At 42.9% G+C, this 14,274-nt stretch overlaps 1 protein-coding gene across 5 annotated transcripts in view; it reads left to right on the top strand.

Moving 5' to 3' along the window:
- ITPR2 (inositol 1,4,5-trisphosphate receptor type 2) overlaps window positions 1-14,274 on the top strand; it is a 1,367,642-nt gene that overhangs the window by 443,855 nt on the left and 909,513 nt on the right. For all 5 annotated transcript variants that reach the window (XM_069228605.1, XM_069228604.1, XM_069228603.1 and 2 more), the window contains 4 exons: window positions 9,717-9,868; window positions 10,092-10,191; window positions 11,459-11,619; window positions 12,572-12,713. In XM_069228605.1, the coding sequence (XP_069084706.1) occupies window positions 9,717-9,868; window positions 10,092-10,191; window positions 11,459-11,619; window positions 12,572-12,713 (555 nt within the window). The remainder of the gene's footprint in view (window positions 1-9,716; window positions 9,869-10,091; window positions 10,192-11,458; window positions 11,620-12,571; window positions 12,714-14,274) is intronic.

Here is a 14,274-nt window from a genome sequence, read left to right as displayed (position 1 = left end):
GAGACCTTAGAGGTGACTTGTGTAAAAAAAGTTAGATTACCACTTTGGAAGTACTTTTATTTCTAAAGTTGAATTTCCATATATTTTACTTTTAAAGACAGTCTGTAAAGCAAGGGTGCCTTTAAAAATGACAGCAGGCAACACAGAAGTGCATATTCCAGTGCTGGAACTCTCCTGGGCCTCTAAACCTCCCTGCCCTATTGTGTACTAGGAACTTATAGGTAGTTTGAGTCCCCCTTAGCTTACTATATACCAGGGACTTACAGGGATCTGTCATTGCCAATTTTAATTATACCTAATTACCATATACTTTTTTAATCAGAGCACTGGCCCTGGGCCTGCTTGGCAGAGCCAGGGCACAGTCAGTCAGTTACCACCAGTATCAGTCAAATAAATGGGGGTGAACAGGGCTAAAAAGATGACTTTCTCACAGTTATGTATCTGTGCCGTTGTTAAGAAGGAACAGTAGGATATGAAGTTAATGACTATTATATGAGCTGTGACTGAGCTCTCACACTGCCAAATAAATAGACATATAAGGATAAAAATGCTTTCCTCTTGGTTATCTATGACTTGTCTTTGGGACCTTGACATGAGGAGAAAGGTAAAGAAGGTAAACCACAGGTGAAAAAAGCCAACCAAACAACAGTATAATAAGGGAAATAAAAACGTCCACCCCAAATTAAATTCAAAATACATTTTGCCAAATATCACACACATGGAGAATATCTCTTAGGAGGTTGCAGAGAAAGAACATCTCACCATTTTACAGAAAATTTATGGAAATTGATTTAATCCAGTGAGTACAGACAGTAACCAGGTGACCACTTTGCTTCAAATTGTTACAGACACTACCTCCAATCCTGAGCTTTTCACTTACATTCACCGATTTCAGGTGTGATAGTGTTGTTTGCAGGTCATGAATAAAGAAAGACAGGATTCAGTTTGGCAAGTAATATGAGCATTTATGAATAACGGCCGGGAGGACAGCACAGCTCTAAGTCTGAAACTGCCCTCAAAATCATGAACTCAAGCAGCCCTTTTTATATACTTTTGCTACCTTGAATGCATCTTATCACTTGTCATGCATTTTGATCTAAGCGCTCACGTGGTACATTGTGTCACTGCTTTCGTCAGCATGAAGCCGCATTTCTCATGAGAAAGCGTCTAATTACACATTTGCAGAAAAGCGAAGGTTACATATCTATCACGTGCACATTTATTGAAAAACAGCAATACCTTTATCTCACGTTCTAAAGGCTGTCTGTAGCTCCTCCTTTCCTAACTCCAGGCTTGGAGCTCTCCCCGACTGTCTGACCTCCTCCACACAGCTGCTGACCTTCTACCATCAAAGCTTTTACATTCCTATCCAGTAACTCCCTTTGCTCATTAACATGGATTTGAAATGCGTGCCTTTCCTGTAACTATATTATTGCAAGCTTCTAGGCCTTTCTACGTGTAGCTGCTTTGTGGATAACTATGCCTTTGTCTCTCTTCTCTGTCTCCTGCACTGGCCTTTTACTTGGATGCCATGAGCACTCGGCGCCTGTATTCCTCTCTGAGCATATATGATTCTGCACATTTTCCTCCCAACTCTTGCTTTAGCAAAAATGGGCCCTCTCTTTCTATATTTTCAATAACATTCCCCCCTTTAGTTGAACTTTCAACTACTATTACACCCTCTCTACTACATTCATTCATTTGGATATATATGTGATCCTCATCCTCCTTTACGTCCCTGGCTACCCTAATAGTGAACATCCCACCTAACTTCTGGCTAACCTTCTTGCAGCATCCTACCACTAACTGAAAGGTACAGAACATCAATAACATCACCACAAGTATCGGGAATAACCCCTTAATCAGTCCTGATAACCAGGATGGTATCCATGCAAACCACCCTGAAAGCCATTCATTGGGGGCACCCCCCTCGTCTGCCATCTTCTTCCGTAAGTTATGTAGAGTCTGTATGGCCTCCGTGATTGTTCCATTGTCTGCATCGTTGGCATGTAAAACAGGCAGTTCTGATCTTGGCACAGACCCCACCCTCCATGGCCGTCATCAAGTCTAGCACATACCAATGTTGCATAAGCATCACTCTCACAGCCCGCATCTCTTCCTTGACTGCACTGAATCCATCTTCAGTTGCATTGATTGTCTTCATCAGTTCCCATCGTGTTATCTGCAGCCAGCGGGCCGTGGCCTTTGTTTGAACAAAGGGAAAGATGCTCCCAAAGAACAATTGGGCATCATTAAACAACCTGTGCTCTTGTGGAATGTCTTCCTAGCTTGTAGTACCCATATACTCTGCATACCTCTTTTTCCGATGACGCAATAAAGTCGTTGGACGGCTCATGGGGTGATCATATAACTTTGAGATGTCCACCCCTGGAATCACCAGGGAGGGGGTGTGCACAGTTACTAAGGAACAGAGACCTTTCCATCCAGAAGGAAGTCGCAAATACAGCCATTCTCCGCATTGCCAATAATAGTCCATCAGACTGGAGGTGCCACATTGCATATCAGCATTGTACTCTGTGGTGATGCAATTGATGTTCCTTCCCACAGGGACTGTTCCATTCCCTCTGAAACATAAAAAGAAAACAATTGGTGTTCTGCCTGCTCGGAGAGTTGTTGGTGTTTCCACCCAAGTTAATCTAGAGATATTTTCATCCCATATAGCCTGACACTTCTTCTGGGTGCTATTATCAGTCTGATTTCCCTTCCAGAGAGAGAGAGAGCTCTACATCCAAATGTTGCACCGTGGTACCACTGACCATGAACATACACTGATCCATTTACTCGAAAATATGGTCTTTCCTGACAATCTTGGGGCATGGGTGAAGCTGAATAATTCTTACAGAAAAGTGTAGATCTTGATATTCCCAGGAATCCCTGTTCTATTATTTTATTCTTCCAATTCCTACTTTTATATTTCAGTATTCCCGTCTCAGCCATCCTCCCTAATTTCACCACTAATTCCTTGTGATCTGTCAAGATATTTGTTATATCGGCTAGTTCCTCCTCATATTGTGTGGTGTTTACTAGAAATGCTCCCTGTCTTATCTGCAAGGGCTGCATTCGTGCTCTCATCCTGCAAAGGTACAAGTGCAATAAACATCGAGTAATATTTGGAAATACTTCTTTTGATCACTAGCATGTGGAATCAAAGAGCAAACGAAACATGATTCATTAGTAGTCTGCATGCCTATCTCTGTCATGTGCTGATACCATACATTGTCTAATAAGCTAGTATGAATATTGTGAGACATATTTTCATATTTATATACTTCTCTCTGTAAGCGCTTAGTATACTGACACATTGCCATGTGTGGACTAAGATACCATTGAAAGGTAATTGCTAACATAACAAAGCATGAACAGAAAAACAAAATCGAAATACATAACTGTCCACTAGTAGTGTCGAGTAGAAGTTCTGCTGGCCTCTTTAGGAAGGACGCTGTCCTTCGTCTTTGTCTTGCTGTAAATGTTCCTGTGAAGATGATGATGTATGACATGAAGCCGGGAACAATCGAACGTCTGATAGGTGTATCCATGGCTTCCTGCCCTCCACCTTCACCGCTGTGGGGGTGCTCTGGGTCACTAAGTAAGGGCCCTCGAACTTGCTGTCTTTCCATCGTCGCACAAAATTGCGGATGTACACTTGCTGGCCCACGGATATTGGACTGGTCTGCTGGGCTGCGTTGGTGCACTTCTCTTGTCGTGCCACCTGTTTAGAGAAGAACTTGACAGACTTCAATAACTGAGATAGATAGCTACTCATTTCCTGTCCTAGGACCTCAGCTGTCTTTTGAGCATCTGTTCGGTGTCGAGCTATTGTTAAGGGAGTTGGCATAGGCCGTCCTGTTCGTAATCATTTCAGATAACTGTGTAATGAACCAGTCTGTCTGTAATGTGGCAAGAAGGTATTCTTTGGCAGTGTGTGCAGGGAGGTGTAGTTGTTCAAGGGCAATATACAGCAGGGCTTGAGGCATCACTGGCTTGCCTGTACTTTCTTGCCTATAGATACACCCTCGCTGCTCCCACAGCTCCCTTTAATAAGGTAGTGCTTGTTCTTGCAATTCGCGTAAATGCAATCGTGCCCCATAAAGGTTTTTTGTAATCAGGTGTGGCTAACACTGGAGCATTTGTAATTACTTCTTTTAGCTCCAGGAAGGCTGTTTCCCTGTCATCGGTCCAGTCTACTTTATTTGCGTTTGCGTGGGACTCTTTTAAGGCAGTGAGAAGTGGTGCAGTTAGGGTGGCATAATCAAATATCCACTATCTCACATAATTGCAGAGTCCTAAAAACTTCTGCATCTGTTTAGTGGTTGTGGGCTTAGACATATTCCTAATACTCTGTACTCTGTCTGGTGTCATCCTCCTCCCTGTCCTTTCTTTATGTCACTTACTGGTTATCCCCCTGGTGTCTGCACCTGTACTGGCATAGTGACGGACATTGGTGGTACAGTCACGAGTGCCCCTTCTGTACTTGGCTTCTTAAGCTTCTGTTGCACCAACTTCGCTGCGGCCCTTTCTGCTTGCTCTGTCCTCTCCTTGTCTTTTCTTGTTTTCGCTTAAAATAATGTATTATGTGGGCCTGTATTTCAGGCCACGGCTTAGCTTCTATTCCCACCACTCCATAATATCAGTGGGAAGGCCTCGCTTTAATACATTATAAAACAAAATTGCATTTTCTCCCGTATTTTCCCAGTTACATCCTACTTCCTGAATCCATCGCTCTTTTTTCCCTGTCTGTTATCTTGTGAGTATTTTAATTATGCCACTGTCACTAACTCACAACAGTATTGTGTAAAGTCAGTCCTACTCAGTATTACCAGACTTCACATATATTGTTGTAAGACCGTATCTGTGGACATCAGTCATGCTTATCGCTAGCCTGTGTAACACTTCTTCTATGGTGATGTCTGGGGCAGGTGAATTTATGGGTGGTCTAAGTGGATTAGTAGCAGAAGCAATGCGTGTTATCACGTTGTCATGTATGTAGATGAGTATTTGGGGTGCTCGGGGTGCGTTGAGCCATTCATTATTTAAAGTAGTGAAAGCACGAATATCTGTGAGGAATGCATCAAGAAGAGCCTCTAATACAAGGGGTGATTGAGTTATTATTTCAAACCTCGGGGTGTTACATGGGCATGGGGGTTGACCGTGAGCCCACTTAAATACTAATTTTAGCTCAAGTGTATATGTTTCTTGCCACCGAGAATTATTAGCCTCACTCATAGGGATTTATTATCAAGTTTTACTTGCTTTGGTGTTATTTATTCGGGCCTCCTGCGTTTTTATTTTCACTAATTACTGCCCCTTCACAGAACTCTTTAAGGGTGTCTATTGGGATGTCAAAAATATGGCAGAGATCTCGCACCCTCTCCTCTTCACTTATATCTGACTGCGTGACAACTGGAGGGGACACCTGCCACTTCTCTATAACCTGTCCTTTATGATTGGAAAACACAGTATTATTTTTATCCTCTTTTTTACTCATTACTCATAAAACACATTCACTAGTCCCTATTGGGCTTTGCAGGTCTGCAACCAGGGGTCTGACTGTACTCAGACTCTCACTAATATTTCAGCCCTGGTTGCTTCCCCTCAAAGACGCCTTCCAGAGGTTAGTAAATCTGGGAATCTGGTGAACCGGGCAAAATGTTCACACTTTTTACTCGGTCCACTTCACTATTTCCTACTCTAACCCCTCTGTTCTAACCGGAATATCTGTTAGGCATTCCCAAATGAATGTCTCTTCCAGGGGCTGTCCCCTAGGTAATGCACTACTTTCGTCCAGGGGCTACCCCCCTAGGTAATACACTGTTGTCATCCAGGAGCTATCCCCCTGGGTAATACACTAAAGTCTTCCAGGGGCTACCCCCCTGGGTAATACTCTAAAATACTCTAAAAGTCTTCCAGGGGCTACCCCCCTGGGTAATACTCTAAAATACTCTAAAAGTCTTCCAGGGGCTACCCCCCTGGGTAATACTCTAAATACTCTAAAAGTCTTCCAGGGGCTACCCCCCTGGGTAATACTCTAAAAGTCTTCCAGGGGCTACCCCCCTGGGTAATACTCTAAATGTCTTCCAGGGGCTACCCCCCTGGGTAATACTCTAAAAGTCTTCCAGGGGCTACCCCCCTGGGTAATACTCTAAATACTCTAAAAGTCTTCCAGGGGCTACCCCCCTGGGTAATACTCTAAAAGTCTTCCAGGGGCTACCCCCCTGGTTAATACTCTAAAATACTCTAAAAGTCTTCCAGGGGCTACCCCCCTGGGTAATACTCTAAAAGTCTTCCAGGGGCTACCCCCCTGGGTAATACTCTAAGGGGGTTATTCTAACTTTGGAGGAGTGTTAATCCGTCCCAAAAGTGACGGTAAAGTGACGGATATACCACCAGCCGTATTACGAGTTCCATAGGATATAATGGACTCGTAATACGGCTGGTGGTAAATCCGTCACTTTTCCGTCACTTTTGGGACGGATTAACACCTCCTCCAAAGTTAGAATAACCCCCTAAGTCTTCCAGGGGCTACCCCCCTGGGTAATACTCTGAAGTCTATTACACCAGCTAGTCTTCTGGTCTGACCAGGGAATCACAGTGTAGTAATAGCATACCATCAAAACATTGCTTTAACCCCCTAGCTAGTCTTCCGGTCTAACCGGGAAATCACAATTTATTTTTTAGCACACAGCATAATATTGCATTAAAACATTTAAACCCCACATAAATCATGCATGCATTTTGTCATATTATAGTTGTGAAAAAGAATCATGCAATTAAAAATAATAAGGTACAAGCCCGACCTCTCTTTACCCCTTTAGGACTGCAACATCTGGAATCCCTGACTGTCTGGTTGAATAGGCAGGTGTAATCTCACCTGTTTATGTTGCGCGCAGTGTTCTATTCAAGCAGTACAGACAGATTTTCCTTCAGCTGCGTCCGGAGAAGAGAAGGAGGGCTCCTGGCTCGGCTGCGCCAAATGTTGTTGGCAGGTCACGAATAAAGAAAGACAGGATTCAGTTTGGCAAGTAATATGAGCATTTATGAATAACGGCCGGGAGGACAGCACAGCTCTAAGTCTGAAACTGCCCTCAAAATCATGAACTCAAGCAGCCCTTTTTATATACTTTTGCTACCTTGAATGCATCTTATCACTTGTCATGCATTTTGATCTAAGCGCTCACGTGGTACATTGTGTCACTGCTTTCGTCAGCATGAAGCCGCATTTCTCATGAGAAAGCGTCTAATTACACATTTGCAGAAAAGCGAAGGTTACATATCTATCACGTGCACATTTATTGAAAAACAGCAATACCTTTATCTCACGTTCTAAAGGCTGTCTGTAGCTCCTCCTTTCCTAACTCCAGGCTTGGAGCTCTCCCCGACTGTCTGACCTCCTCCACACAGCTGCTGACCTTCTACCATCAAAGCTTTTACATTCCTATCCAGTAACTCCCTTTGCTCATTAACGTGGATTTGAAATGCGTGCCTTTCCTGTAACTATATTATTGCAAGCTTCTAGGCCTTTCTACGTGTAGCTGCTTTGTGGATAACTATGCCTTTGTCTCTCTTCTCTGTCTCCTGCACTGGCCTTTTACTTGGATGCCATGAGCACTCGGCGCCTGTATTCCTCTCTGAGCATATATGATTCTGCACATTTTCCTCCCAACTCTTGCTTTAGCAAAAATGGGCCCTCTCTTTCTATATTTTCAATAACAATAGTCTAATTAGTTCAATGGAATCAAAACACGACTATGACATCCAGAAGGCATCAGGCTTCCAGAAAATATTCCAGGGTTGTATACAGTATCTGTAATGACCTGAAGTTAGGGGTTCACCCTTGCCAGCAGGTTTTATCTGGCATTGCGACATCAATGGCAGATGCCTGTAATTCAAAGCCTTGGTAAGATACATTTGCAAAGATGAACATTGTCAGAGCAAGACAAGGCTGTCCTTCTATCCAAGGAGATCTGCTTGGGTTAAAGGGGCTTACTCTACTGGTCTTGAAAATTGACAAGCATGTACCGTTTATTCTTATTCCTAGTATAAAGTGAGTGTCCGGCAAACAGGGGAATAAACATAAAAGCAGTTTTGCAATATAACTTTCTGGATTCTTAAGAACTTGTTCCAGAAAACCCTCACCACTTCAGACTAGTGAGAAAGGAGCCACCACGAGCTAGGGAAAAGGTCCATAAGTGTTTTCACTAGTTCATTCCTTAACTCTGAATACCTGAACTGCTCAGGTGTCTCCCTCTGCTCTAGCACCCTTAGCTCCTGTCGTCTTCGACCTCGGCATCTAAAATGAAAAGAAGATTTCCTATTTGCAGCAGCAGACTGAGGCTCCAGTATTCTTGAGCATTTGCTTAGAAGACGGCTCTGTCAGAAGTCCTACTGACCCCAATTAGATTGGACATTTTTGTAACACATCCTGTTTATTAAGCAGACAAAGCAGGTGTTTTCCCTTCTGTTTGTCAGGCTTGAAATAAGGAGCAGTGGGTCCAACATTTGCTTTTAATATGGACTCGTGAGCATATCATTGTAGCATACCTATTAAACAAAGCTCTAGCTGTGCCTTCTTCCTTACACATTCTTTGTACAGTCTGACACAATCCCTTGCGATCTTGCTGCAAGCCTTATAAATATGCAAGCTAGTGAATCCCTCTCTGGGTAGATCAGAGTTCTACTGGACTGGCACCCTCCCAGCTCCTGTTTACTAATCCAAACACCACAACATTTCTCCCCTTCATACAACAATAGAGAGTTTTCCTTAAAAGTGATAAGTCAGAGAGAGAGCTTTAGATGACATGTAGAAAGGTGCTAACCTCTTGTGCCAGGCCTGACCTTAGCCGAGTAAATCTCCACCCTCAAGTCTCTCCCTGTTTTATAGTTTGCTTTTGCCACTTGGGGGAGAGCAAGTAGCCCATGCTGGCTATCTGCATAAGTTAATTGGAGTCTCTCGAAATATATGGAGAGGGATGTTGTAGTTGTAAATCATTCTTACTTCATGAAGTGTAAAACAGTAAACAACTTGTGACTTTTTAATAGAATGAGATATTCGAAATGTGTTTTCAGGGAGTTTGGCATAAATTACATAATTGCTTTTACATTTTGTGGCATGATGACTCGCATCACATCTTAGACATTAATTGATGTGAAAAGTATGATTTATTAACGATCAAGGAACGCATGGATCAGTTGAGACGTGTGGCAATGAAGAAAATAGTTATACTCCATAACCATACACCTCAGCAGATAGATGACTGGACAGTGGTGGCCCTGAAGTCCGACAGCCATTCTGTAATATACTACCTATTTATATTTAATACACAACGCGCTGTCGTTCTAAACATCCGACGCTGGTATGAGTGCCAGGCTTATGGAATAAGAGAAATACAATTTGACGTTGGCATACAGTGGCTGCAGCCCTGTTCACTGGATTCGAAAGAAGCCGAGATAAAAGGAAAATCTAGAGGTCCACAAAGCAAAAACAAAAGGAGAGGATTGCTATGGGCAAACATTAAGAAATATGGGAGGAAGAGAAGCATTAGGTTATGCAGAAGTTTATACATAACGTTCTCTTGTACAATTTAGATGATTGTCCTAAGTAAACCATCCTTTTGAATATTTTGTAATATAATTATAACAGCTGGATACATTTGAACAAAGTCTTTGATTAGCCAATCATTTTTGGTTGCCATCTACAGGGAGAAGTCGACCTTCTTGCCTCGAAGAAGAAACGCCTGGCCGGGGAGAAGATCATGTACAGCCTGGTGTCCGTGCCACATGGAAATGACATTGCTTCTCTTTTCGAACTGGATGCCACAACTCTCCAGAGGGCTGATTGCCTGGTACCCAGGTAGCTAAATTTCCTGCCAAGGCAGAAGTGCTCAGAGAGGAAATAGATAGAATCTGCAGTATTCAAAGGAAACCCAATTAAATGGTATGGTGGCTAAAGGGAATAAAAGCTGCCTGTTAATATGAACGTGGGGCAGTTGAAATAAATTGTAGTTTATTGAAGAACGTGCATTTTGTGAAGAAGTCCCAGCCTAACATAACACTTTTGTGTTTCTTTCTTCCAGGAACTCCTACGTGCGTTTGAGACACTTGTGCACCAACACATGGGTGACCAGTACTAGTGTCCCAATAGACATAGAGGAGGAGAGACCAGTAATGTTGAAGGTAAACTAATTGCCATTAACAGAAATGGGTAGTTGTCCTGTTTTCATACTTTCCTAGAGATGCTCTCACACATACAGCTACAAGTGTAGGAATAGTTGCCACCGTTCAGTCCGGCCTGCGGGTATTTAGATAGATTATATTGTTGAATGTATGTAGCGCTGCATACACCAGACAAGACCAGACAGCTCGCTGATAAGCATTGGGTTCCAGGCGTCTTTTGAACTGCATGGACAATTGGGTGTTGGATGTGCTTTGCCCTGTCTCTGAGGTATTGGATTAGATATGTGAGCTAGGAACGTGAGATTTAAAGATGTTGTGCATAAAGTGTTGGAGGAATTCCGAGAATAAACGCAATTCTGTTTACCGTCAATTATTTTAGTAGTGGTCAGTATCTTAAAGTTGAGACTGCCATAGGGTGCATGACATAGGAATAACTGAAGTCCAGCCTCCAATGCAGCCTCCAGGACATTGCTAGAGAACAACACCAGTCTCTGTCAAGCCGCAACCTCCTCAGATGAATGAGGTTAGGAAGATGAGAACAAGGTGCAGGTGGAGATGTTCTTGGCAAGGGCCAGAGCGGAGAGAACAGAGCAGGAGTTCTGGCCCTAGGCTCTTCTTGACCTTAACACGACCAAACCGACATTCCACAGTAAGTCCCTAACGTCTCTGCCCTCTCGTGGACACCCAAAGTAGAGAGATTAAAAGGGGTCAGGTGGAGGAAAGGGACGGCTGATGGTGCACTGGGGTGTGAGATGCAGGGGGCGCAGGCTGGAGAGAGAAGCAGGGGCAAGTCAGTGCCACATGAGGTACTAAAGATGGGCCGGAATGGGCAGAGCTAAACAGACAGTACCCACGGTGCAGTTTTATCACTGAGGCAAAGAGGTAATCACTATTTCACTGAGTGTAATTGGCTGCTGTTCTCGAAGCGTGGGTCAGTCTGGTTTCTGGACACAAGTACACGGGGCCTCCTGATGGTGTCTCTCATTGTGTGCACCCAGGTGCTTGCCTGATCTTCCTGCCAGGACCTGGCCAGGACCCTACTGCCCCATTGTAGAAAACGCATTCTGCAGTGAAGGCTGGGGAAAGGTTTTTCATCGGTTCGTTTTGATTGTAGTCCGGTTCTACTGCGATCACCCCTAGACGTACTGCTTGATTGAGACGTTTGCGGATAAAGTTTGACAGATCTGAGACTGATAGGGCGCTAGTCCGGTGTAAAACAGTCAGCATTTCATGGTTTTAAAAATATAACCTCTTGCACATCTTGCAGATTGGAACCTGCCAGACTAAAGAAGATAAAGAAGCATTCGCCATCGTGTCTGTCCCTCTCTCAGAAGTCAGAGATCTTGATTTTGCTAACGATGCCAACAAAGTTTTAGCGTCAACTGTCAAAAAATTGGAACATGGAAGCATCACTCAAAATGAAAGGCGGTATGTTACTCTTAAAGTACATGTAGTCTTTTTGCAAGTACTTTGGGGGTGTCTTGGTGATTTATATTTGTGATGGCTTCTGCCCGTGGCTGAGATCGTTCATTGTTATTGTAGATTAGACTGGCACAAGTATTTTACCATCACCATCCTTGGTCTGTCACCTTGGGCTAACCTCTGTATCATCAGATCCGTCCGGAATCTACTCTGTTGCTTTTGCAGGACTGATTTCTTTGTCAAGAAAAATTGGCTCGTCTGTTTATTTGTCCTGTTCCAGCTGTCCATTCGGTCTTTGGGGAGAGACTATTAGTCAAGCAAACTACCCGATCCAGGGTGCTTACGGGCCCCGGTCATGTGGTACCTCCAGGATCTGACATGCCGGAGTGTGGGGAGTTTCCTGATGCACCCAGCCATTGGACCAACTCACTTGATGCCGGTTCACAAGCATTCCTGTTGCATTCTTTGTGTTTAGTAGGATTCTCTGTGCGGGGGAATGTCAGCCATATGTAACACTTTTGTGAGAGGCGTTTATCTTTAATGCGCAAATACAGACCAGTTTAGAATCACTCCACATTTTGAATGTTCTATTGCATTTAATAGCTACATCAGGTGTTGTTACATTTTCAGTGACGTTTATAACTAATTCACTGGCATCCATTAACCCCCTCCCCCTCCAAATTTGCCTCGTGGCCTGCTCAATCTTGCGGACAGCAGTTGTCTTGTTTTTTACCTCTGCTATATCTATCTATCTATCTATCTATCTATCTATCTATCTATCTATCTCTCTCTCTTTCTCTAGATATATATATATATATATATATATACATATATATATAGTCTTTTATGCATTTTTTTACTTTCTAAAACGTAACATGATGTAGGCGTGTTTTGTAACAACCCTCTCCCCGTGGTCTCCTTGTTCAAAACATGTATTAATTAAAGTGTTTGTTTTTAGATTTGTGACCAAGCTGTTAGAAGAACTTATTTTCTTTGTGGCCAGTGTCCCAAACAATGGGCAGGATGTCTTGGAGGTTGTGGTTAATAAACCAGACCGAGAGAGGCAAAAGTTAATGAGAGAGCAAAATATATTGGCACAGGTAAGATTTAGAATGTATATCTCATGAACGTTTTTAAATATTTTCTTTAGCTTTTCCGTGTGAGGTTTCATTGATTTTTGACTGAGTTTACTATGCGGTTTTCATTCCCGGCCCTTGCCACCACATTAATGAGATTGTATAAAGTGTCATTGTAAAGATTACAAAGATGCAGAAAGAACTAGAAAGCAAGACCGTAGAATGACCGTTAACTTGCCAAAAGAAGAAAACACCAAATATTAGAATTAAAATACTGCTTGGTAACTGCCCTGCAAATGAAGAAAAGGGGCAAATGAGGGTATAATGCCAACATCAAATGCCTGACTTTGGAGAGCCCACCACACCCCGTAGTCTTTGATAGCAATCCTGACATCCCTGCTCAACAGGTTGTCGATTACAAATTAAACACTGTTACATAGAAACGAGACACCCAGAGATGGCATACGATGATGCATCGAAAACCAGGAAAAGGGAGAGAGGTGTTACAGTCTCATCCAAGTAGACATAGTTGAAAACAAAAGTGGTTAATTGGAGACCATTCTAGCCAGAAGAAGCTTCCTTCAGCAGCCCACAGCCCCCAAGTTGTATTGAAAGGAGAGGGTGCACATGATGATATAGGGGTGTGTTGGCCAGAAGTGGCCATGAAGATTGAATAGCAAGGCCCGGTATTGCTGCCATCAAAGCAGGCAGACGCCCGCCATTGCGGTCATACTGCATCCTTGACAGGGTCTCAAGAAGAAACTATACGCCCAGGCTGAGCTAGGAGAACAACTAGTAATGAATACCCACAGAGGCACTGATATCTCTTACTACTGCAGCTTTTCCTGTTGCATGCAAGTCAGAAGGAGGAGCCTGTTACAGTACATACCCTTTTTTTAATTAAGTAAAATATTACAATTTAGCTCCAGCTAACATGTCACCTTATCCTAACATATAAATACTTTTCAGCTACGGCATCAGAGGGTGCATCCTCTCACGATTTGGCTAGCTAGAATTGTGAACTTGCATTTTATTTATTTCTCTATCATGAGGTACAAATCAAAATGTTGCAGGTTTGATGGTTTTAGTTGGACCATTAAAAGTTATGTGCTAAAATGGTACTGTGCATAATTGTGTAAATTACCACAAACATCGTCATATATCGACGTCACATTGAGCCCTTAGGATATGTGGGAACCTTCTGCAGCATTGATTACAAATACTGAAATGCTTGCTTTCTATACTGTATATTAACACAACGTCATCTTACGCTCTTGCGGCCTCAGGTAACACATTTGTTAGATCCCTTGCTCAGACCAACATTGAATTTATTACACAGTTTTAGCTAATTGAAGGCTTTGTGATGTAAAAGCAATTTTGAATGATATATTAAGCTTGGAGCACTAAAAAAAAAAAAAAAGCCCATCGTGCCCAGCATTGACTAGCCAAATACTACCAAACAAAAGCCTTATGCAAGCACTGATGAAGCCATTATCTTTTGTTGTTGGATCTAGATTTTGTTTGTTCTGCAGCAGCAAGATATTTTCTAGGAATCCGTGTCTATGCGGCCTGTTCCTCCCATTGT

Source organism: Pleurodeles waltl, chromosome 4_1, assembly GCF_031143425.1.
Source record: "Pleurodeles waltl isolate 20211129_DDA chromosome 4_1, aPleWal1.hap1.20221129, whole genome shotgun sequence".
Classification (NCBI taxonomy): domain Eukaryota; kingdom Metazoa; phylum Chordata; class Amphibia; order Caudata; family Salamandridae; genus Pleurodeles; species Pleurodeles waltl.
Note: the sequence above shows the minus strand (reverse complement) of the source record. Positions and strands in the feature narration are given on the sequence as shown.